Source organism: Ischnura elegans, chromosome 4, assembly GCF_921293095.1.
Source record: "Ischnura elegans chromosome 4, ioIscEleg1.1, whole genome shotgun sequence".
Taxonomy (NCBI): Eukaryota; Metazoa; Arthropoda; class Insecta; order Odonata; family Coenagrionidae; genus Ischnura; species Ischnura elegans.
The window spans coordinates 127,482,259-127,507,458 of NC_060249.1; the positions used below are offsets into that span (position 1 = coordinate 127,482,259).

The 25,200-nt window shown below is 38.5% G+C and overlaps 2 protein-coding genes across 7 annotated transcripts in view; one reads left to right on the top strand and one right to left on the bottom strand.

Annotated features, from left to right (window-relative positions):
• LOC124158038 (A-kinase anchor protein 200-like) overlaps window positions 1-766 on the top strand; it is a 66,915-nt gene extending 66,149 nt beyond the window's left edge. For all 4 annotated transcript variants that reach the window (XM_046533192.1, XM_046533193.1, XM_046533195.1 and 1 more), the window contains exon 8: window positions 663-766. In XM_046533192.1, the coding sequence (XP_046389148.1) occupies window positions 663-716 (54 nt within the window). In that variant the 3' untranslated portion in view covers window positions 717-766. The remainder of the gene's footprint in view (window positions 1-662) is intronic.
• An 838-nt stretch (window positions 767-1,604) lies between these two features.
• On the bottom strand, window positions 1,605-16,939 carry LOC124158039 (D-aminoacyl-tRNA deacylase 1). Of its 3 annotated transcripts, XM_046533196.1 has the most exons (4): window positions 16,645-16,939; window positions 16,473-16,563; window positions 8,035-8,270; window positions 1,605-2,959 (listed from the first exon to the last, which is right to left on the bottom strand). In XM_046533196.1, exons 1-4 carry the CDS (start codon window positions 16,685-16,687, stop codon window positions 2,811-2,813), a joined length of 519 nt encoding a protein of 172 aa, XP_046389152.1. In that variant the 5' UTR covers window positions 16,688-16,939; the 3' UTR covers window positions 1,605-2,810. The 3 variants fall into 3 exon arrangements, with proteins under 3 accessions (XP_046389152.1, XP_046389154.1, XP_046389153.1); XM_046533198.1 differs by lacking the exons at window positions 16,473-16,563; window positions 16,645-16,939 and adding an exon at window positions 12,640-12,710; XM_046533197.1 differs by lacking the exons at window positions 16,473-16,563; window positions 16,645-16,939 and adding an exon at window positions 12,504-12,624.
• Window positions 16,940-25,200: the final 8,261 nt, after the last annotated feature.

Sequence of the window (25,200 nt, forward strand, 5' to 3'; positions counted from 1 at the left end):
GGATGGAAATTTTAAAATTCAAAAAATGCTGGTTGCATTGCAACCACTCAGAATCAGCCACTAGAAAATAAGTGTATGATCAGAATAATTCAGCTCAGTGTTAAGCGCTCTTCCCCTTACCTGAAGCCCGAGTGGCCAACTTCCCTGGGAGAGACTTTGTTTGCTGGTGATGGGGAGGGTGTACTGCCTGGACTCCATCGTAAAAAATACTCACACTGCTCTAAGTCACCGAATGATGTCAGCCACATAGAGGAGGTGCTTGGGAGAAGGGATTGGTGGGAAGTTTTTAAAATGGTTAGAGAGATTCGCAAAGATTCTGTTGCTATTAACTATGGGCTGAGTTGTTTATCTTGGGAGAATAAGGGCAGCATCATTCGTTGTTTGCTGCTGTGGATGCTCCCATCTAGTACTTCCGAAAGTGCATGATTTTCGCAATTATAAATGATTATCTGCACGGGTTATGTATCATGCCATAAAAGACAAAACAGATGCACCAGTTCACCATGTCTCAGTCCATTCTTGGACTGAGCACTTACTCTTGCTGCTAAGTTTTCTGTAAAATATTTAGTCTGCTTTTCTCAAACGGTGTTTTTGTTGGTTACCTAAGTCTACCTTCATTAGAAAGCTTGTTGCATGTTTTAAAACTTTTTTTTTAATTCCAGGTAATGGATGAAAACAAAACGGAACTATCTCAGGAGATCCAGGGAGAGGAATAAATTTGGCTTAGTGTTCAGGTGTGTTTGGCCCCATATTGTTAGCTCTGTGTGGGCCATAGAAAAAAGGACCACTCATGGGAGTAGCCCTGACAGGACTATCGAGGGTTGAGAGGAATTTATAGAGAGATTTTAAAGTGGCGGTGAACACTGTGTTGGGGAAGCGAGTGTGATAGTGAGTGCTTGTGAGGAAGGAATGCTTGGAGCTTGTTGCCGGCTGTGGCCAAGTTGTGAAGATAAGTTGGTGATAAGTTGAGGGGATCAAGATAATATGTGTATGTTTTTTGAGGAAAGCCATCGAATGCATGTTGTTGGGAATTACATATAGCCGTGTTCACTTGGAGGGAGCATTGTCGCTGAATCAGATCTTTAGACAAAGTGAATGGATCTTTCGTGGCTCATTTACTTTGTAAATCATGCCAATGTTTCCTACCCAATCAATTTCGTGACTAGAAATACTTTTAATGTTCCAGTGTTTTTTTCAGCTTTTGATGGTTGCATCACTGAGTAATGGCTACCATTTGTGTAGCTACAGTGCCAATCCGACTTATAATGTAACAATTTTAATGCAGCTGGTGGCCCTTCACTTTCCATAGGAATGATAAATGTTTTCAATGAGAGAGGAGCCTAGGTACCCACACATGCTGCTCGTACTTGGGCAACGCATTTTCTATGGATTTCTATCGAGAACTGAGTTTTAAGTCATCATGGTGAAACTTTTGGATAATTTTTTCAACAATTTTTTACAAATATTTTCATAAAATATTCTTGTATTATATTTAATATTTGTATTGTTGGATGAGTTTGTAAGCTTTAAGTTTTATTGGAATTTAAGAATCTACATTTTATATGTGCTAGTGTCCTTAGTAATGAACTTTTTTCGTCTTTGACCAGATTTTGAAGTGTATATTGTGTGAGTGCACCGTTCCATTGGCACTCATTGTTGCTCACATCTCTAAGGAGTGCATTTCAGTGCGATTGGCAGCTATAAGTGTGGATGGGGAGATGATTGCGTCTCTCATTGTGAGTACTAGGAGGAGGAAATGCCAATTGTGAGGAACAAGGTGGTGAAGTTAGAAATTTTGTAAATTTATACTTGTATATGAGCACAACGAAAATGGTTATACTTAGATCATAAATCAAATGTTGATAATTGTACTTTGAGAGCATTGACAATTTTTAGTGGTACAGGGAGACTTCTAACCGATGTTTACATTTTTGGATCATCAATTTTTCCATTGGATATTTGTGATAATGCCTAAAATTGTTTACTCAAAAATGGCGTTGTGAATATAGTCCCTATTGCTCCTTATCTACCTATCTATATCATTGGCATTATTGTGTCATCCACATTTCGGCCTCTGGCTGTCAACGCACATTTCCATTGTGTGAGAAGGTCTCTTTTAGGGGGAGATAATTATCAATTGGATGTCAAATCATGTTTTTTTTCACAATATGCATTTATTTCTCACTTGTGTACTGCCACCTACCTGCCTAGAAAGTGGGGAAGGCTGGAAGCCAACAGACTCTATACAGTATATATTCACATAATATAGATTGATGAGTATTGCTCTTACTGCCCCACCTAAATACATTATTCCACTGTATGAATGTGTCTACTTAGAAGGTGTCAAATGATTGGACAGTTGCTGTGATTATTTAAATGTAAGTCTGATCTTTTTGTACTATGTTTTACATGCTGCTCAGTTTTCCATGACAGTCAAGATAAGCACAACTTTCATGGTTATTGGCTGAAATAAAGTTAAAATACTTGTGAACAGCTGTAATTGGTGGCTGCCTCGCTGCGCTTTGTAGACATGCTATGTGACAGTGCTCTGTTGCTCCATCCAAACGGTTTGCATTGAATTGCTTTTGATATTAGCAGATTTAGTGGTGCTTCAAGGAAACGTACAGTCTTCTGTATTGTGCAAAAATTCAAATCAATAGGAAATAAAACTTTTGTTAATATTAACTTCCTTTTGTATGTTTTATACTCTAGATATATTTTCACATGTATGATAAATAGATTAAAATTGAAAATGATTTGAAATGCAAAAGAGATTTTTATTGCAAGATTTCACACATCTTCCTACTACATCAATTTCCATCAGAATTCTCAGTAGGTTTATAACTGGCATCGAGGGCTTGAGATGAATCACTGTCTTGAGAGGATGGGGATTCCAAGTGTATAGTCACTGGTCCATCATTGACAATGTCAACCTGCATATATTCACCAAATTTTCCATCTAGAATGAGTAAGAACAATAGAGGAGTGCTTTGAAGAAACCTTATGTTAAAAAGTTGGCATACATGTGTAATTGTGAAATTGATGCAACCCTCGAAGCAAGCACATGAAATTGAGAATAATTTGCACCATCACCACACCATATCAGGCACATAGTGCGGGGTGCATTAGGGGTTCACCCTCCCCCCAAAGTATTCCTCTTGTGGTGACTTCCCACAACATCTCCTCTGTGGATACAATTAGCCCTAAGACACCAATGCTCTGACACTCCATTTATTCTTTCCTTAAGGAAGTTGAATGTCAGATGCCACATCTGCAATTCAACTTCCTTGGCAACTCGAAAACATTTGATAATAAATATAGAGAAACATTCAGAGCATGAAACTGAGGTAAAATGACTGTCTGCTAATCCTCTGCTGTCAAAATGAGTGCCGACTGTCACTCCAGTACGAACCAAATATGACTAAATTGTAGCATCATGCGAACAATATCAATACTGTATGTAATGTACAGTTTTCCAATTTTTGTGAATCGATAAATAATTGTTACTGCATACCACCAAATGAACTCTCCATCCTCACTATAGCAACTTTCTGGCTAAGTGACTGCACCATATTTGAGGATTGGGGCAAATTAAGGGTAAGATGAATGAGTTATGTTTAATTATATACATTGCATAATTCTCTGCTTCATTGTGGAATTCCTGATGAACAGGAGAAATTGCTGGAGATAGAATATGCAGTTTCTTTCATAACTTTAAAGCCTAGACAAGTGAACACAATTCTTCCAATCATTAACTTCATTTTAAAGCCCAGAAAATATTTACATATGTCCCCATAAATGTAGCAAAGGGGAGAGTATTAGCCTAATTGTTAGTGGTTTAATTTCCTGAATGAAGGTTTTGGACACCTCAAATAAAAATCCTCAAACTGTGAGGTGACTCAGGGTGTCTGGAGTTGTGAGACACACGCCTCTGGCTTAGTTTGGGCGATGCTTACCCTTGCCTATACTGATCAACCTATGGGTTGTATCTCCAAGATTGAATGAAGGCGATTACTCACCAGTCCTGCTCCTATTGCCGTTTTCAATGAAAGGAGGCTAATTTTAATCCATCATATAGGTACTAGAAAATACCAATTAAAATTTTCATGCTATTTTAGAAAGATATTTACTGCATACTAGTACAGCAAAGGACCAAGGGGGGGGGGATTCTACATAAATACTGCACAACCGGTCCTCATTTCAAGAGAAGTGAGGATAATCACCGCTGAGTGGAGTGTTCTTGGCTCAGATGGCCAGGAACTCATCGACAAACTCACTGAAACCTTCCTGTGAACGAGTGGGAGGCAAACCTATGTACGATTTTCTGAAGAAAATTCTTCAATTAAATTTTCATCTGAAATTGTGCAATCATGTATAAGGCATCTTTACACTCTCTCTTCTCATTAACAATCATCCCCAGGTTGAAATTTACGTACATGTAATGCAACCATTAATATGTACAACTGATTTCAAAAGAATTATTGTGTGTACAGCTACTTAAGGTGCAGAAATTAAAAGCACTCGAAATTTTATATTGATATCTAAGTAACAAAAAGGAACTCGGAAAAGTAGTAGCATCATTATTTTCAAGTTCAAAATTCAAGGAAGTCATTTAAACATTATTTACTACAATTGTAAAGACAACAGCACCCATTTTTGACGTATGAGCAAAGTACCAGCTTTGGTTTCCAATAACTTGGAAGTGACTTATTTTAATAGAACCACACTTTAGAACTATTGGGACAACATTTTTTTCTTTAAATGCTGAGAGGTTTAATTGCATGTCTTTTACACTAGACAAGCCATTATCAATTTTTATAAAGGGGGCGAAACAGAATAGGGTGTTTTCCTATTAGTTTTTTATTGCCTAAATCGAAAGATTATTACTCCTGGAGTACGAATTTCACACTTCACAATTTCACATTTCACACACACAAGATTTTTAAATGACTACACCTATTTTTCATGACTAAACGAAAAGTGAAAAATTTCAAGTGCGGGAAAACACGACGGCTAAGTATGAATGCTGGGAAAATGCCACGTGATGTTATTCTCGCTGCCGCAGAGTGAGGTGACCTTGGGACAAGAATACTGTGCACTGCTATGATGCAGGCTGCTAGCAGGTAGCAGAGTACCTTGCTAGCAGGTAGCGTTTGGCTTAAATAAGGATTATTATTCCCCTATCAAACGAAGGAAACTTTCCGAACTTAAGTAATTTTAATGTGTGATTATTAAGAGATGTTTCCCTGAAGTCTGTGCCTCATGCATGCATTGGTATTCTCAGACGACGTAAAACTCTTATCTACTCGTTCAGAAATTAGGTCCCTGTGACGTCACGTGTAGTGGCATCGCATGGGTGCCAATCTGGCCTTTTTCAAATGAGGAAAAATTGACCATTGCCATTCGTCTAAACTGGGATGTCTAAAACCAAATATGTAATTAGTATATTATGAATACACTAATGGTGGGTAACGAATCGCAATCAATGCCTTTCGTTATCTTTGATGAAGGAAACGACCCTATTGATGCATCTTAGATTTTCATTCTTGATATGGCACTGCACAGCATCATTAATAATACATTACTGTCCCACTGTGAAGTCAGCCAGTGCATTTAACCTGCATCAAAGCATACCTTCCATGCCAATAGTGTCAACTTAAACAAAATGTCCAAAATCATTCGCCATGACCAGGATCAGGAGGAGGACCAGGCAAACTATTTTTTTTCTCTGTGGATTTTTCGCACAATTTGTGCATTGATACTATTGACTCCATGAAGATATCACCATGGCTAGTCCCAGTATACATAAAATTTCAACTTAGATAAGGTATGTGATGTGTTTCAAGTCTGCCACATGCATGGCTGTGAACTTCAGATTATTTGCCAGAGGAAAAGATAATTGTTCTGGAATGGGTGTTGTACCACTGGGCTTTGGCTTTATGGGCCACTGAGCCAACCACTACCTAGGTTACTTACTTCAGTTGTGGCAATGGCAGTGATTGGGGCAAATGATTGCTTCTTCACTATGGACAAGTTAATTTTTAACTTCATAGTAATGACTTTGTTTTAAGACAAATTTAAGAAAATAAAGTAAAATAGTAAGCATTAAGAAGACAAAATACATCTAAATGTCTAAAAACTTGAAATATTGTTAAATTTTTCTCCCTCACGCATTCTAAGCATCTCCCTCTCAAAAATTCCTTCGGGTGATTTTACCTGCCACTCATTCAAACACTTATGGGGTTGTTAACTCATACCCACAATCACAGTTCATTCAAAGAATTAAATGGATGGAAGGGAAAGTTGTGGTATTCAGAAATTCACTTGTTCGTAAAAAATAAGATAGTGCAAAAGTTGCCATCTAGTTTTCATGAATTGGTAATGCGTTACAGTTTGGGCTCATCAACCTGCTCGGCAAGTGGTACTCATTGAAGGAAGAATCCCTCACGAGAGTATACACGACAACCAACCAGGGCTGGTCCATGCATGAGGCCCTAGAGCCGTCGATGTCATCAATTGATCTGTTGAAAGGTTAAGGGCATGGATTTTTTTGTTGCGAATAGCTTCAGAAGTAGGCAGTAATAATGGAAATGCCAAATGAGCATGCTCGCGTCTACTTCTTAAAGGCATGCTGGATCCACTGCCAACACAATGTGCAAGATTCCTCATTTTAAGAGCAGCCTTCTCATCTTTCAAGCTCCATCACAATCGAATGTGACATAAAAATGGTGGATGAGCAATGGTTGCTGCCAAGCAGAGCCAACTTTCACTCAGCCAGCAGTTGAATCAAATGCACACGCTCGAGCCCTGAGTGCGGCTCTGCTTGAGCGCTCGCTCACCCACCACCACGTATGATGAATGGATTCAGGCGACTCGCTATACTATATGTCACTATAAGGAGTGTTCCTAGAAGTTGCAAAGAGTGAGACACGATTTCTCAGGTGGCTGGGTGAATGTATCTGAAGTCAACAATAGGATAGTTTCCTTCATCAAATAAAACGAAAGGCATTGATTGCGATTCGCTACCCACCATTTGTGTATTCAGAATATACTAATTATTTGGTTTTAGAAATACCGGTTTAGACGAATGGCAAGGGTCAACTTTATCCTCATTTGAAAAAGGCCAGATTGGCGCCCATGCGATGCCACTCCATGTGATGTCACAGGGACCTAGTTTCTATACGAGGAATAATAATAATATTATTTTTATTTGTCCAAAGATCTGTATGCTGTACACAAAATACAAATAAAGGACACGTCAATTTATATCAATAAAAATTAAATTGGAATATATAGATAAAATTTTACAAATATAGAAGATTGTTAGTAGATAGGAGTTTTACATCGTCTGAGGTTACTAATGCATGCATGAGGCAAAGAGCTCAGGGAAACATGTCTTAATAATCACCTATTAAAACTGGCTAAGGTCGGAAAGTTTTCTTCGTTACTCTGGGTACTCTGCTACCTGCTAGCATCCTGCGTCGTATCAGCGCTCAAAGCCTCGCCCCAAGGTCACCTCACTTGTGGCAGCGGGAACCAGAACAACGTCACACAGAGTTTTCCCATCATTCATACTTAGCCGTTGCGTTTTCGCGTGCTTGAAAATTTTCCCTTTTCATTTGATCGCGAAAAATAGATATCGTCATTTAAAAATCTAAAAGCGTGAAATACGTACTCCAAGAGTAATAATCTTTCGATTTAGACAAAAAAAATAATAGGAAACCACCCTATTCTTTGTCAAGCATAGTCAACACTTGGCCGCATGTTTCTTATTACCCCACCAGAGTACGTGCTCTTCTCTGTCAAAAACATGGATTGGGAAATGACATACTATTAATTGGCTGTTTGCGGCAGAGTAGAGATGCCATTTTGCAGAGCTCTACTGCCAATGGTAGAAGCGACTATTAGGAGATCGTTGGAGGCTTGCTCTTGGATCTCTATCATAGTGGTTGTGGTACAGTGTTGGGGTGTATCATTGGGTTCCTTTGCTCTAATTGTTTTCTTCATTAGTCCTAATATGAAATTTCCACTCACCTTTTATTAAATCTGGCTCATAGCTTTTCTTTAAATATTCTAACAATTTATTATAAAATGCCTCTGACTCTGTTGGAGCCATGGCACAATGGAAATCCAGTTTATTTCCTTTCAACTTGTGGCACAGTGTGAACTGGCTTACACAGAGAATTTCAAATTTCTTATCCTTGACACACCTACTCCATCTCTTGCCTGTTTCATCTTCAAAATATCTCACGTTGAGGATCTTCCTAACTCTGAAACAAAGAAAGAAAATCAAATACATTCCCTGAATGATGCTCTCATCCTCAAGCAAAGTTCACAAAACCTTTCATGCTAATTTCTCAAAAATCCACTGAAAATTCACCAAGTTGAGCTCATGCATAGCCTTGGTGAATAACAAGGCTCTTATCAACTACCTATATGCCACATTAGACCAATGTTTATATGTTGACATACCACCTTTCATTTCCAAATGAATAGCTGTGAAAGTTCACATGTTTATGTGTATATCTCCCAATAAAAAACAATGGATTTGGTTGGTTGCATTTGTTTTCAGGGGAGTGTGGTGACGTGAGTGGCTGTTTGAGTGGTTGCTTGCTAATCCAAGTGTCTCAGGTGAAGCCTATGGACATCCCCTAATGAAATATTCAAAAAGCAAGGTGGCAAATAAGGGAAAGAAACTAACACCTCTACCCTGAACGTATGATATTCGCACAGCAGCGGAGAGCTCTTCTCCATCCAAACTAATCTTCAGGTTGACCACAGAATGAGTGGTAGATTAGTGCCCATGTTGGCAGCATATACATACCACATCCTAATATCACTTCTAATGGCATGGATTGCTAAGGAAATGACAATTTTTTTAGCTGATGGCCATTAATGGAACAATGTAACCAGATTGCTTTCGAGGGATACTTAATAGATGTTTGGAGTTTGTTTACCGCATGCTCTTGTACAGATTTTACAATGTGACCTCTTTGCACCACTAAAGATTTTGGTTATTTACCACCAATATTTACATCATCAGATGTTACCCCCTCCCTCCCCCCACACTTTATTTGTGCAAGGACACTAGGACCCCTTTTCATAAATGACCATGGTGAAATTGAACACTGCAGTCCTTTCCGAAGACATTACCGGACAATGTGAGATATGTATTTCTTAATGGCAACAGGATGACAGGTCATATCTACAGCTCAGTCTCCTTCATCATGTCCATTCTTCTTTACACCCCAGCCATCTTTGTTGCCTCTATCCTGTCCAACTACATCTGCATCCACATTTTGGCATTGCAAATAATGACACCCCACATTAGATTCTTTGCTAGCCCTTTTCTATTCACTCTTAGCCACCAATCTTCCCATCTTTCCTATTCAAGAATGCTATCCCCTTCCTGACTGCTATGTCTCCTTTTCCTTACTTTGCTCTCCAAAAATTTAAAAATTCAACCAGTTCAAGCTTGTGACCATCTCATTATGTTAAATTAAACTTTCTTTGCTCTTGAAGATTTACAAAACTCCATGAATTAGGACGTACATATTCATCTTCATGCTTGCAATGTTTACTTATCCCACCAACCAGCCCCTGCAACCTTTGCAAACCGGCTAATGAAAGCTTTATAACCCGTTAACCTTACTCACTCAAAATAGATGCTCATTTTTAACTCTAGAATGGTCTCACAATGGTCCTGTTATTCAATCTCTCTGATAACACAGATAAAGAATAAAATGCTGCAGTCCATACCAAAGAGTGGCTTCCTATTCAAACTTCTTCTCTCCTGTATGTGCTTCATTTTCACTTTTAACGCATGCATTTGTGCTCATGGAGCAACCCACAGACTTTAATATAACATATCATCATCATCACTCGCCCATAACAGTCCCAAGATTGGTTTGACGCAGCTCTCCACTCAATTCTCCTATCACCAAATCTTTTCACACCGACGTATTTCTTCTCTTTCACATCCTTCTTTACCTGATCCACATATGTCATTCAAGGTCTTTCTATTCCATTCTTGCCGTCTACTTGTCCCTCGACGATTTTTTTCAAAAGGCCATCATGTCTCAAGATATTTTAGCTTATAAAGCTGTTCTATCTTCTTGTCAAGGTTTTCATGATGATTTTCTTCTCTCGTGCACTTCTTAGGACTTAGTCCAGTCCATCATTTGATTCTCATCTTTCAGAGGCACCACATTTAAAAGCCTCCACTCTTAATTTCTCTGCTGCAGTTATTGTCCATGTCTCACTTCCACAGAGAAGCATACTCCAAATGTAAGTTCTGATAAATTTTTTCCTTACCTCTATTGTGAAATTCCCCGATGTCATTAGATCTTTCTTATGGTGGAATGCTCTCTTCACCTAGGTTATTCTGCTGATTTTTTCTTTCATGTTCCTCTCATCGCAGGTTATCTTGCTTCCCAATAAATAGAATTTATCCACATCTTCCGACATATGTCTCCTTATTTTCCTGGCAGTCTTGACTTCTTCTCTTCTACTACAAATGTCCGAATATCTTAGTTTTCTTTGTGTTCATTTTCACCTGATATATAAATATTATCCTCCTGAAATTTACCAGAATCTTCTTCAAATCCTTCTCTGACTCAGGTATGTCATCATTAAATCAAATAATGCTAATTTTTTCTCCAGCAATATTCATATCCGGTGGATTTCATCAATGGCTTTCTCCATGTAAACATTGAAACTTACAGGAGACAAAGCACAGCCTTGAGTCACTCCTTTCCTACACTACAGCGTCCTGAATTTTTTTCCACTGCTACTTGCTATAGTTTATACTGTGGATGATTCTCCTACCAATGTACATCGCTACTTTTTCTTTAAGAATTCTAAGCGTTGAGTTCTAACCAACAATGTCAAATAAATCTCCAAATCCACAAATGTGGGCTTGGTTTTTTCCATTCCCTCTATGAGCAGCCTTGGGTGTCAATGTTGCTTCTCTTGTGCCTTTGCTTCTTCTGGATTGGCCCTCATCCAAGTACTCTTGTTATAATCTTCTGTGGATGATCTCGGAGGCAAGAGTTTTCAGGCTTACAGTCCTAAAATTAGAAAAAAAATCCACTTCTAACTTCAGTTGTAAGATGGCCAATTCTGTCTTCCACCTCAGCTTCAAGCCTTTTTCTCTGCTGACATGCTAGCTTTTGAATAGGTAATGTAACCTGCAGAATACCACAAGTACTTAAGTTTTCTTCAAAACTAACTTTCCCTCTTAAATGATTCATCAGATTTATCTTATTCTTATCTTACTACTATGATACTTTACTACTATGTTAAATGTTACTGTGTAAAAAAACTATAAAAGCAAAAGTTGATAATGACATAATGGACCAGGAAATGATAACTTTGAAATTATTTTCGATGAGAGTACAGTAAATTCTGGGTCCACCTGTTAGTTGGGGCAACCGCTTACTTGGGGCAGATTTTGAAGAACAAAACCCAATGTAGGAATATCCCAGAGTATTCTCCGCTTAATTGGGACAGCATGCCGCTTTATTGGGCCATGAGTCGGCGACATAGACTCTATACTCGCGACGAAATTAAAATTTTTTGTTTTCAGATTACTATTTTTTTTTATTTTCCTACTTTGATTTACTCATATTTTTCACAAATGTTCCTATTCTTGCCCTATTTTGAAAGCTCTTGTTTTTATACTATCCGCAAGAGGATAGGACTTTTCTTTAATAGGACTTAGTAAAAGACATTCATTCAGCGTTGCCCGAAGCTGTGAAAAATATTTTTAACTTAATTTTTATAATTCTTAAAAATGATAATAAATTAACTAAACTCACTGATTTATTAATCAAATTAATAGTTTAATAAACTTATGTTGCATTATAAATAGTTCTTCTTACTATCATTTCAATGTTTGTTAATGCCCATATACAGGATAGTTCGCCTAATTTGGGCAGCCGCTTAATTGGGGAAAAGTGCACAAGTCCCGATATGTTCCATTTAACCTGAATCTACTGTACTTGGGTACTCCAATTTGAGCTTCAATTCTACTAATTTTATTAAAAGTAATAAAATTTCTTTTACTCCAGTTACAAGTTAAAATTCACCACTAGGTTCCCCTACACAAACTACTAGAACTAGCCTCATAAACCATACTCTTACTTACTCCAACGGACATTCTTATTTGACAATGTTATTAACTTCTTCCAGATCTGTTCTGTTAGGGTCCATACATCAACCACATACAAGAGAACTGGCTCCATTAACACTGTGTGTATTCTAAATTGTGTACGTGTATTTCTAGACAAGAGTTTACTTTACAATAATTTCCATGGGCTCCAGTAACATTTATTGGCTGCATTTAACCTCATTTGTATCTCTTCTTCTTTATGACTATTTTGGCTGTTAATGGCAACTCCCAAGTACTTAAATTCTTCATTCATTGCAAAGCTGTATCCCATGGCATACAGTACTAAATTATGTATTGAACTCTGCTTCTCTTTCAATTTTCATAAACATACCTAATTTTATTTTCATTAATCTGTAATCCTACTTTCAGAGCTTCTTCTAAGAGTACATGTAATAGTGTTTCCAGGCAGAGGCAGTCTGGGGCGATTGGGGCCCCTCTGAAAGGGCTCATGACGGGGCCCCCCTTACCTTTCCTGGGGGGATTCGGGGGTCCTCCCTCGAGAACAATATTTACAAAATTGCATGCGCAGAAATGGATTTCGCCGCTAATACAGCACCTAAAGGTCAGATACAAGTAAATAAATATAGCAATTTATCGAGAAAAAATGTGATGAAAAATGAGAATTTTATAGCTTATAAAATTTAACATTGCATTATGGTTCTATTTTCTATTAATTAAAGTATTTTTTTACTTGAAACCGTGCTTTAATCTAAAATAAACTTTTCAAATAACTCTTTCAAAAAAACATCAACTTCTCCTTTATCTTCAGACACTTTTATTATATAATCTTATTACACAGACCAGGTATATTGTAAATGAAGCAACCAATGGAAACGTAGAATGTCATAACGGCAAAAAAAAACTTTGGTTCAAGTACTCTCGAGTCTTTTTCGACTACTATCCCGTTCTTATACTCTTCACGATGGACACGAACGTTGCGGGGGGGGGGGGCCCTAAGCTCGGGGCCATCCCCAATCGCTGGCCAGCTGACCTGGCCAGACTGCCCGTTTCCAGGCTACTTTTACCCTCTGTAATTGGGGCTGGATTGTCATCAAATGCTGATATTATTTATCATTCCAAACAGTCGTGTGCCCAGTACCATGCGTTACAAAATGGGGGCATATGCTCCTGCTTTAGGAGGTATAGTAAAACAATTTCAACTTAAGCTGAAGAATGGGCGACTAACTGAGAATTTATTCTGTAAATATTACCGACAGAGCTATGAATGAAATGGTTAGGCAAGAATGTGGAATGGATGCTACATTAATGGGCACATGAAAACTGTTTTCTTGAATGGGTAGCACATATGTACCAAATTGATGAGCAGAAAAAAATATTTACGAAAGAGTATTGATAAGTAACAGGAGAGAGTAACAAAATCTGAGGATGTGAATGCTGCAGAGTGGACTCTGTCTAAGAAAGGACATTCGAATAGTGGAGAGAATTAAGGGTAATCTGCAGTGGCGCCCACTCCATTGGGCCTGAGCCCCCTCAAAAATTCGTTATGGGTGTGAGGAAAAATGTGTCAGGCTCGTCAATTTTCCCCGAAATGTCCAGATAACGATATTTGAGTTATCACGGTTCTATTGTTGATCATATGACTCTTCTAAAATGCTGAAAAACTTAAAAATCACCACTTATAAAATTTCCCAGGACAGGATCCCCAGTTTGGGCCCCCCCAATATTTTTTGTAAGTCAGCACCCCTGGTAATCTGAGATACTGAGAACACCCAAAATGATTTATGTAAAATATTTATTGTACACAAAAGTTCCATCATCGATTTTGTTTCCTGGTAGCATAGGTTGATTAACATAATCATCAGTCAGAAATAGATAAGTCATAGAAATAGACATCAGTCAGAAGATTGATTTGAGAAAGCTCTCCACTCAAATCACTATAAACTCGTCTTTTCACACTGACATAATTCTTCTGTTTTACATGTGTACTTCATCCCCCACTCTATACACATCATCAGATGCTTTCCTACACTGTTCTCCCCTTCCATATGTCCTTCAACTATTGTTTTCATCAGTCGATTATGTCCCATGATGTGGCCGAATAACTAGTACCTAAGTCTTCACAGGCTATTAAAAGATTTCTCTTCTATCCTACTTTTCTTATAACTTCCACATTACTCAAGATATTACATCCATTTGATCTTCATTATTGTTCTGTATTACCCCATTTTTAAAGCTTCCAACATTGATTTATCTGCTGCAGACATTGCCAGAGTTTCTCTACCATAAAGATGCATGCTCCAGATGTAAAAATAAATAAATTGCTTCCTCACCTCAGCGCACAAGCCTTCTCTAACAAGTACACAGATGCAATGAATGCAATGGTTTGTTCTCTTCTCCACGTGCTCGCTTGTTCTCCATTCTCTCATCCACGTGCTGCCTTGGACCACAATTGCTTCTGTTATTTCTCTTGCTGTTCAAGAATCCAAATCGGTCTTCATCCACAAAATTCCCCACTTTCCATTCTCTTCTTCTGTAAATGATCCTTGTGTCTTATACACATGGTTTATTGCTAAAATTTCCACACTTCACTGCTTTCTTTTTTTTTTTGGAACAGGTGTGATGTCCTAAAAGTCCTCTGCAGACCTTATATAAATTTCCATGCAGTTTTTTGTGATTAACTGTGGAGGCTTTGGAGTCTGGCTGCCAGTACCCTCCCAAATGGCTGAATAGCTCATGCACAAACTTCCATCTGCCCTCGGACACTACACTTACATCCTACTCAACAGAAATCTTGAGTGATTGGAGTCAAGAGAATGCTTCCAAGCCTCAGTGATAGACCCCAGCGAGATGAGCAGTAAGAGGGCTAGCAAGAAGGGGGAGGTCTCTGCCCCCCAGAAATATAAAAACACAATTTCTTTCCTTCATAGAAGAAAACAAAATATTGAAAAATCTTGCATTTACAAAAGATTTATTTGAAAAATGAAGTTTTATCAGTTATAAAAAAACGTTAAAATTCTTTTAAAGCCCTCTACTTAGTACCCTGTTTTTCAAAAGTTTCCCCCCTTGTTTTGGACCACCTCCGAACAAAATCCCTGGCTACTCCACTGGACATGAGCCATGGTTCAATGCCACATCCAAGTAAATAAAGCCTGATTCAAAACTTGTGAAAAAGTATTGTTAATGATGAATTGAGGAAAGAGTAATCAGCATATTGGTATGATTGCATGCTTATTATTTTATTCACCTCATCATCAAGTATACTGATTGCTTTTAAGGGACTAATCGGCTGCAATACACACACACATTTCTAAAACTCTGTGACGTATTAAAATCAAGGTAACTGGAGTGAGTATCCCTGAAATGATATTCATGGTAAAACCATTCCTTGAGCTGGGAAATTGAAAGATTAACCTTTTTAGTACTTGTGATCACATTTATTGGACCAACTTTTTGCAATAATAATTATTTAATTTTGAAAAATTTCTCCATAAAAACAATATTAGCCACCATAATTTTTCCATAGTTACTACTCCCAACCATATCTATCGCATTAGTTACAAATCTTGATAATGTAAATCAAATTAGTACATACTACAAAATAATGAAAAATCTGATATCTCTTAAATATCCTGATAGAAACCTTGGCAGTACATCCCATAGAAAAAGGGCTAAAAAAATAATAGACATTGTTTTATGGCTGAATCAATTTCAAGGAATATGTTGCTGACATTAGCCTCTTGTCAGTATAAATACCGGTAATACCCTTACATCCACGTAAAAGAACTCCTCAGTTCTCCTAAAATTGCCTCCCTTGAAAATCCTATTTCTTGGTGTTTCATACCAACATTCAATTTAAGGACTCATGGAATCATTTTCAGAATTTTGACACGCTCTTATTCAATTCTTTCACTACAGACACCTCAGTTAAGGCATAGAAGTGATTCATGAAAGTGTGACACGGCCCGTCAAAATTGATTAAGAAACGCTAGCAATAACATTGTCCATTTGGCACATTTATAGTGCCATTTTGGAAAGTCAAAGCTAATTGCTTCTTCTCAGACTCTTTAAATTTCCATTTTTCACGTAATTCCCTGTTTCGAACGTGGACTTCGACTACTATCGGTTGTTTAGTTTATTTTTAAAATAACCCTTGGGAGGCGAGAACAAGCATTTTCCAGCTCATTCATCGTTACATTCCTGAAGAAAGCATAATATTTTGCAATCATAGTGTCTCCCATGTTGATACTTAAGATTCCCTTCAGACTTTAGTGGCAGACTATTCATCATCTATATGAATCACCTACTACATCACAAAAATGACGAAATAAAGTTCACTCACATATAATCGATATCTTTCTGAGTATCGTCTCTTGATATCCCGACAAGAACGCACAATCCCCTTCCGATTGAAGATACCAGTGACTCTCCAACTGAAATCGAAATTTCAGCATACATCAACGTTAATACCGGGAAAATAATCGTGAACGCGAGGCACAACACTCTTGACTCACCAGTGACTTTTGCACTTGTAACTCTCTGTATAACAACCTTCATCTTCTAAAATTATGATGATAGGGCGAAACTAAACACTTTGAACCCAAAATTACTGGCGCAGTTTCTCATCAAAACTTACGATATGAACATAGGTTTCATAAATATTATTAAGTTAAATTTATTTATATCACAAAATCGGCCTTTTCCAACCACCTTCTACTCAATGAACCTCGTTTTCGGTGATAATTGCTGCCGCATTGCCGAAATATTTTCTGACTTCTCCTCCGCTATCCACTCGTGACGATAGTTGACAGTCGATATTAAAGACGATCGTATTCGTTCATATAACAATTCATTAATAAGAACCAAATCACAATCACCTTCCTACCAGAATTCAGCTTTATTATTTTAAAAACTCGAATTACCTTTCATCCTTCCTCTATCATTACATTTACTGCAATATGAAACTCTAGTTTTAATGTGTTTACAATCTCCTGAGTTCTTTAAAATGAAATGATAACGGGGGCGGGGAAAGGTGATTCGGTCTTTGAAAATGTCGGGTGCGATTCAACCGTTCCAATGAACGCTACATTCACTGCGGCACCAGTCGCGCAGCGAGGGGGGGGGTTTGAGGGATAACTCACCACCCCCTGAGCTCAGAGAAAATTTTAAGTTTAACCCATTTTACGTAATTGAATCAATATGACTTATAAAATAGTGTAAGGATTAATAAAAATATCCCTCAGAAAGCCGTTAAACTCACAATAGGGTGGTTTCTTATTATTTTTTATTGCCTAAATCGAAAGATTATTACTCCTGGAGTACGTATTTCACGCTTTTAGATTTTCAAATGACGATATCTATTTTTCGCGATTAAATGAAAAGTAAAAATTTTCGAGCGCGCGAAAACACGACGGCTAAGTATAAATGCTGGGAAAATGCCACGTGATGTTATTCCCGTTCCCGCTGCCGCAGAGTGAGGTGACCTTGGGGCGAGGCTTGAGCACTGATACGACGCAAGCTGCTAGCAGGTAGCGCTTGGCTTAAATAAGGGTCATTATTCTCCTATCAAACGAATGGAACTTTCCGAACTTAGGTATTTTTAATGTGTGATTATTAAGAGATGTTTCCCTGAGCTCTGTGCCTCATACATGCATCAGTATTCTCAGACGATGTAAAACTCCTATCTATTCGTATGGAAACTAGGTCCCTGTGACGTCACGTGGAGTGGCATCGCATGGGCGCCAATCTGGCCTTTTTCAAATGAGGATAAAATTGACCATTGACATTCGTCTAAACCGGTATTTCTAAAACCAAAAAAATTGTAATTTATGAATACACTATAATGGTGGGTAACGAATCGCAATCAATTCCTTTCGTTTTCTTTGATGAAGGAAACTACCCTATTACTCACTGATGATCATTACCCTAGTAAAGTAAAAAGTAGTTACTATCAGCCGCTTACTCACTTGAAACATATTCACTTATTATATAGCTATCGATTATTATTAATCTATTCCAATTATTTTATATCCTACTTTTCTTCAGATTTTTATTTATGGCATGAGTTGCTGTATCCATATAATATGTTCTTACAATCGTTTCTTGTGCTGCATGCCAATTTTAATCATTTTTGTTGCCTTTTGAGCGTAAAGGCTGCTTCCAAAGACATTTGTGTTCATATTGGGAGAGACACGAGAATGTCTACGGAGAGGTCCCAGCTAGTACAGATTTGAACTTTACCTAGGAAAATTCAGACATTGTGTGGATGAGCTTATCCTCCACGTTCATTATCCCTTTTTTTCCACGATTTCAAGCGTTTGGGGAGGGGTTGTCACAGTACCATATCGCCTAAATTGGCCGCATAGCGGCGTCCTCGATTACCGTTAATGCCTTCGTGTTCAGTGGCGTAGCGAGGGGGGGAGGTTTGGCGAATAACCCCCCCCCCCCAATAGCTTAGAGAAATTTTTAAGTTTAATCCATTGTACTCAATTGGATTGATGTTACTTATAGAATAGTGTAACGATTAATAAAATAACCCTCAGAAAGCCGTGAAACTCACCAATTTGAACCATTTATTTGAAATTTCCGCAAATTATGTTTATCTCGCACCTACCGCTTATCCTGGTGGGTATTCCCCACACAGCACACAGACACTTTTAGGACGTCCGGTGACTGTCCGCCAAGTGGCCTACGGATGTCCGCAGGCCGGCCGAATTCATGCTAAAGGTTGTCCGCTGCAAGTCCGCATGTCAGTAAAAAAGGTTGCCTACAGACATCCTGAAATGGGGAACTTGCATGACTTTTTATTATTTCACAGGTGGACAGAAAATTATTTTCTGAATACAACAAAGAAAACCGCACGTAAATCTGAGTTTTCCTTCGCGAGATATTTAATGATAAATATAACGAATTTTAAAGCGCGGGAAAAACTCCCTCACCCCCCAAGCCACTGCCGACGAAGCCTCGATGACGTCAAAGGTGCCTAAACATCACGCGAAGCTATTGTTGTGATTGTTTGTAATAGTTGCCAGCAGTTGTGAGAGCTTCGTTTGTTATACGTGTTGATTATTTTATATTTAAAGATAAATATCCGACGATAGAGGCTTGGAAGCCCTCATATTTTGCATTATTTATACTATTAATATCTGAGTAAGGGCATAAAATATAAAACTGCAGCAGTTAAACCAAAAATTTTATAATACCTAAATAACATCGTTGTAGGAGTCTGAGCCACGGCCATTGGAAGGGGTATGCGTTAATTGTAAGTTGATGTTATCGACGGCATTCATTTAAGTATGTAATTAGAACGATTTTGATGTTTACTAATGTCCGCTTAGCTTTCATATACAATAACTTCATCCGTTTATTCGTAGGTACCGGAGAATTCGTCGTTTAGGACTGTATGTGCTTGTATTATGAGGTGAATTCCAGTCAATGCAACTTTTGCTCGCTGATTGGAGACATCTAGGAACATTTTTGTGCCAAAATAGTGTTATTTTCAACGTGACATCTCCCGTTAAGCTACTACTAATAATCACAGTGCCAGTGGTTGTAATGCACAAAGTTTGACAAGGTTGAAAAATATCGGCCAAGAGTTATCAGTGTTCCATCGTGATTGAACTGTAAAAAGTGCTATTACGCTATCGATAAATGTCTAACAGTAGTGTAAAAATTGTCAGTGGCGTGCTAATCTCCGTTGTTCATCGTAGATATGACATTTCACGATCACGCTATTGAAATAAAAACTGTGAGTGAAGTTTGTTATTCCATTATTTCAACGAATAGTAGTGAGAAAAGTCACCTAGGTGTGTCACTTGTGTGGGCTAATTTAAGGGTTTAAATCAGTGAATAAATAGTTGTTTTCATCATAACGAGTTCTGTTATTGTAAGTTGTACGTGATGAATATAAGAATGTGACAGTGACATCCAGTTTTTGATAAGAGTATTTGCTTATTTCCCACTATATTTTTATGGTATATGCTAGTATATTGTTTATGGATTTACCTATATTATTGAAATAGGTTATAGCTTGTGTGTGTGTTGGCAGCGGAACCGATTCGCGATCTCACATGTGGATTGTGTGCAGACTGTTTTGCTGTGAATTCGTACCGTAGGACGGATAGGACTACCTTCTCCGTTAATTCGGTGTTGCCAAATTCAACAGCACAGCTTACTCTAATGTCAACAGCACAGCTTACGATCGTTATCCTCCAGTATTACACGTTTCTTTTACAACTCGATTTGCCGCCGACGTATAGCAATAATTTGTCTTAACAAATTCCATGAGGATCGTGGAATCAATTTTTGGTGTCCTAAAAAAAGGCTGGTGTCCTAACACCCCATGCTGTAACGCCATTTGTAACCCTCTTACAACTACCAATGCTAAATCTCAGAACCCAAAAGACGGGGGTAGTACCGCGTTACATAAATTTGCTCGCGACTAGCTAACAGTGGAGAAATCATTTAATTAAAACTATAAGAACCACGAGGATTCGTCCGGGACACCTCACGCAAGGGATCAATAAACCAAAAGAAAAGAGAATCACTTCTACCACAACTTGGGCATTTATTTAACAATTGCACCTTTTGAGTTTTCTACAAAATGACAGTTCCATTAAACAAAATAAGATTTTCCCTGATCCACACTAACGACTCCAATCCACTGACATCACAATTACCCCTGCACTCGACGAACCTCACACACATGAATAAATAAATTGGAGACAAATGTCCACTGAATAGTCCCAAATATGGGTTCCCCCAAAATTACAACAATAAATTGATCTTTCCCCTTAAACCAAAATGAAACCAACAGCCACATACCTTACGCTAACACACACACAATCATACAACCCACATAATCCGAAGTCCATGCTTCATCACTGAGAATTATCTCAAGTCAGGAGAGTTCAAGTTAGGTGCGTCCAGCGGGAAGGTTGCAGGCCGAGAGAGCGGTCTCCTTCGCCACGCTGACTACCTAGCACCCACAGTGTTGCCGTTTTTCCCAACACCGCGTAGCAGACGACACAATTTGTCATCTATTCGGCCCGCGCGCGCTCTTCTCCTTACGCGCGGGTCTTTAAACTGGCATCGCAGTTGGACCGCTGGCCGCCCGTCGCCCATGTTACTCCGCCGTGGTCAGCCGCGGAAGTAAAGTGGCGATCTTCCTTAAGACTGCACTCAGAGAGGACCAATCTCTTCGCTGCAGTCCTGCGGCATGCCTGTAAACTTCGAATTTATCTCCCTCTCCTCTCAACATTCATGCTCCACAAACACATAAAAGAAAACAAAGAAAACACATTAACACACATCACACACGTAACGTAAGTGGCTATCTGGCCTCAATGCTCCCCCCTTTTGGGACACGCGAGACGATACCGAAGAACAAAAGAAACAAGTGTAATGATTAATTACATAATGAAAGTAAAGTGGATTGAAGTCCCAAAAAGAACATACATATTCATAGTTTCAATTAATAATCTCTTTACATTATTTCCATACATAATATATACATATTTTTTTTATACATTAACTTCTCCCACCTGCTCTTCGACCTCCAACCTTCCCGGACGCACTTTACGCATTACAAATCCCCCCCTTACTTAACAAAAAAAAATTATGTGTTAGGGCTCAGGTATGGCTTCAAATCTTTCACATGCCATTTTCCAATACTTTGATGTTGATCTGTATCCAATTCATACACATTGCGAGAGATTGATCGTAAAATGCGATAGGGTCCTACAAACTTAGGCGACAATTTAGACGAAAAGTTTTGTGCGGCTGAAGACAAAACGAAGTTTCGCTTCAGTACTAAATCACCAGGGAAATATTCGCGATCTCTATGGCGTAAATTATAATATTTACCCTGCCGACAGTAGGCCTCCGTTAGATTACGCTGCACCAAATCGTGCAACTCCTTTAAATTCCTTAAACGCCCAACCCACTCTTTAACTGGACGTACTACAACAGCATCCGTTACTTCTCGGGTACTCCTTTCCGACCTGCAAATGTGCAATTCTCGCCCAAAATTTAATAATGCGGGGGAATATCCTGTGGAAGAATGAACCGCCGAATTCCCGGACGCACTTTACGCATTACAATGCCACACGCCTTTTAGGCGGCTTGCGGGGTATTATGTAGATGTAGATGAATTTCAGGTGTACTATTCGAACGAGTGGCAACGTTATCATCCATTTTTCTTATCACTAAAACATACGAAGTGAAACGCTTGTACTTCATCATCCCGATGCCGCATTATTAATATCCCAAGTAATAATCTAGGCACAATAGCAATAGGAAAACTTGCCCAAGAATAACAGAACAAAATAAAGTGACGATGAGCGGCTAAATACTCCCTCAAAACAAATTTTACACCATGCGCTCAGCGTATTTCCCTACTCCCTACGGTTGTTTAGGCACCTATGACGTCACGCCTGGCCTCGGCAACGCTCGGGTGTCTTCGCGCAGTGGTCGGCTCAGAGAAAATTTTCTCGATTTTAAATGCAATTTTTTTATTTCTTTTGATGTTGAATGGAGAAACTGAAGATATTTTCGCGAGCTTATGTATCCATTTGACTTATTCAAAATAGTTTTTAGGGCAATCTACGACCCATGCAAGTTCCTCATTGTCCGCTCCGGATACCTTCAGGACACGTTTAGGTTAGGACTGAATTTTGTTCGATACTAATAAATAATAGGTCCAGACAAGAATTTAAATAAATAAGGCATCAATTTCATGCACAAAATTTATTTGGCTTCTTAGGTAAGGTAGTATAACACAAGAAACTACATATGTATTACTTACTTTTCTTCTTCCCCTGCAACCGCTCCTTGGCGTGCCTTAGCCAGTTTCTGATAGCCACCTCCACATCTTTTTCAGGGGCTGACATGCTCTCCTGCACTGCTCCTGTAATAGTGAAGTATATAAACATTGAATTGTAGCAAGAAATCGTCTCTTGTAGGTAACAAGCAGATTACATAAGATAGGAAGCTACAGTCTTATTAGTCTCGTGCTTAACATTCTTAAGGTTTCAAAATTAGGAAACCTGTCCATTTTAGGCCATATACATTTTAGAAACTTTTGACTTTTCTTTCTTAAAAAAGGAAAGATTTTTAGTAAAAATATTAATACATTTTATATTTAAATATGAAAATTATAAAGATGTTAGTAATTTATAGATTATAATGAAGAACATTTTTCATAGAGCAATTGTTGCACGACAGAACCGAACGACAGAATACAAAAAAGACAACTAAAATGCAAGAATTTTCAAATGAATTGCCGCTAAAATATTTAAAATCACCACTTTCAGTCCTGAGTCGTTCATCAACATCCCGAAGCCACTTCTAACTAGAAATTACATCCAAATAATTTCAGGGAGAAAGTGTAACATACCTTAACGTATTTCGTAGGGGTGAAATTGCCTCTTCTTATCGCCCAAATACACTTCTTCTTCTTCTTCAACTCACGATCTATTGGAAAGCTAAAAACTTGAACTTTGGGTCTAGTCGAGTTTCTTCCCCAGACGGCACAGGAAGTTTTCGTACCTGAATACGAGGGTGGACCATCAGATACAATAAATCGCGCTTAGGAAGTTACTAAAAAGGTTATGTTTCTTTATTTCCTCTAATGACGAAAAAAGATACAAGAGGACTGGCAAATTCATATGCATCGATAAAATTGTATCTCATCGATAAAACTGTATTCGGTCTGGGACTATTTTCTTTCGCGGGTGGTGACATATTCTCCTAGGAAGAAGGCCCGATCCCCGATCATAAACCTGCACAAGCCTCTGCAGATCGCGTTGTTTTTTGCGTTACTTCTCACCACATGTCAGGAATTTTTGTGGTTAAGTTGGTGAAAAATAGAGTGTCTGGTAATGGTGAAGTTTTCCTTATTCTTTAATTTCATTCACTGGGCTTCAGAAACGTGTTTGTGAGATATTTTTGTTAAAAATGCCTTTCGTGTGTGTATTGCCGGGATGTAAAGGCAACTCCGGGACATGGTTCAAGTTTTTAGCTTTCAAAATGATCCTGAGTTGAAGAAGAAGTGCATTTGGGCGATAAGAAGAAAACATTTCACCCCTACGAAAAACAGTAAGGTATGTACTCTTTCTCGCTGTAAATAAAGTTAGTGGCGTCGGGATGTTGATGCATAACTTCAGTACTGAAAATTTTTGCATTTTAGTTGTCTTTTTTGCATTAATTCATTCGTTAAACGTGTGGCTAAAGGAGAAAATAGGAATTAGCAGCCAAGTTTATAGAATCGAAAATTGTTTCTTAGCCCAATGGCACAGTTTAAACATAACTTGTTTGTTTAGACTGTGCCAATGGTTTGTTATACGTCGGCTTTCATCATTTCAAATTATCTTATGCTATAGTTTGAAAAAAGTATTCAGGTTAACAACTATTTACTATATTTACGAGCCTACCCTGATAAAAATAAACTCCACCATGGTGGGTACAGGAAGGGTAGCATCCTTCATGGTGGGTAGTTACCCTTGCACAACCCACGCCCTACCCACCATTAAGGGTAAGGGAAGGATAGAAAAATCCTTCGTGTACCCTTCCTTGGAACTCCTTCCCTTACCATCCGTGTACCCTTCCTCTACCCACCATTAAGGGTAAGGGAAGGATAGAAAAACCCTTCGTGTACCCTTCCTTGGAACTCCTTCCCTTACCATCCGTGTACCCTTCCTCTACCCACCATTAAGGGTAAGGGAAGGAGAGAAAAATCCTTCGTGTACCCTTCCTTGGAACTCCTTCCCTTACCATCCATCTACCCTTCCTATACCCACCATTAAGGGTAAGGGAAGGAGAGAAAAATCCTTAGTCTACCCTTCCTTGGGACTTAGCATTTATAACTGAGGGAAACATATCGTGAGAGTGTCTCCTCAGCTACTTTCACCTGCTAAAGAGTATTGAGTTCCGTACAAGAACGTAAGCAGTCTTTGAAAGCAAAGATAGACGGGCTACACAACTAATCTTTAAAATTTCCATAAGGAAAACAATAATATACATATTCAGTGGCGTAGCCAGGGGTGGGGTCCGGAGGGTTCGGACCCTCCACC

Excerpts from the sequence above, each read along its gene's own strand:
- LOC124158039 (XM_046533196.1), bottom strand. The coding sequence starts at position 16,687 with ATGAAGGTTGTTATACAGAGAGTTACAAGTGCAAAAGTCACTG. Across the intron at positions 16,564-16,644 it reads TACAAGTGCAAAAGTCACTG|TTGGAGAGTCACTGGTATCT; the intron begins GTGAGTCAAGAG and ends TTTCGATTTCAG. Across the intron at positions 8,271-16,472 it reads CAGAAAGATATCGATTATAT|AGTTAGGAAGATCCTCAACG; the intron begins GTGAGTGAACTT and ends TCTTTGTTTCAG.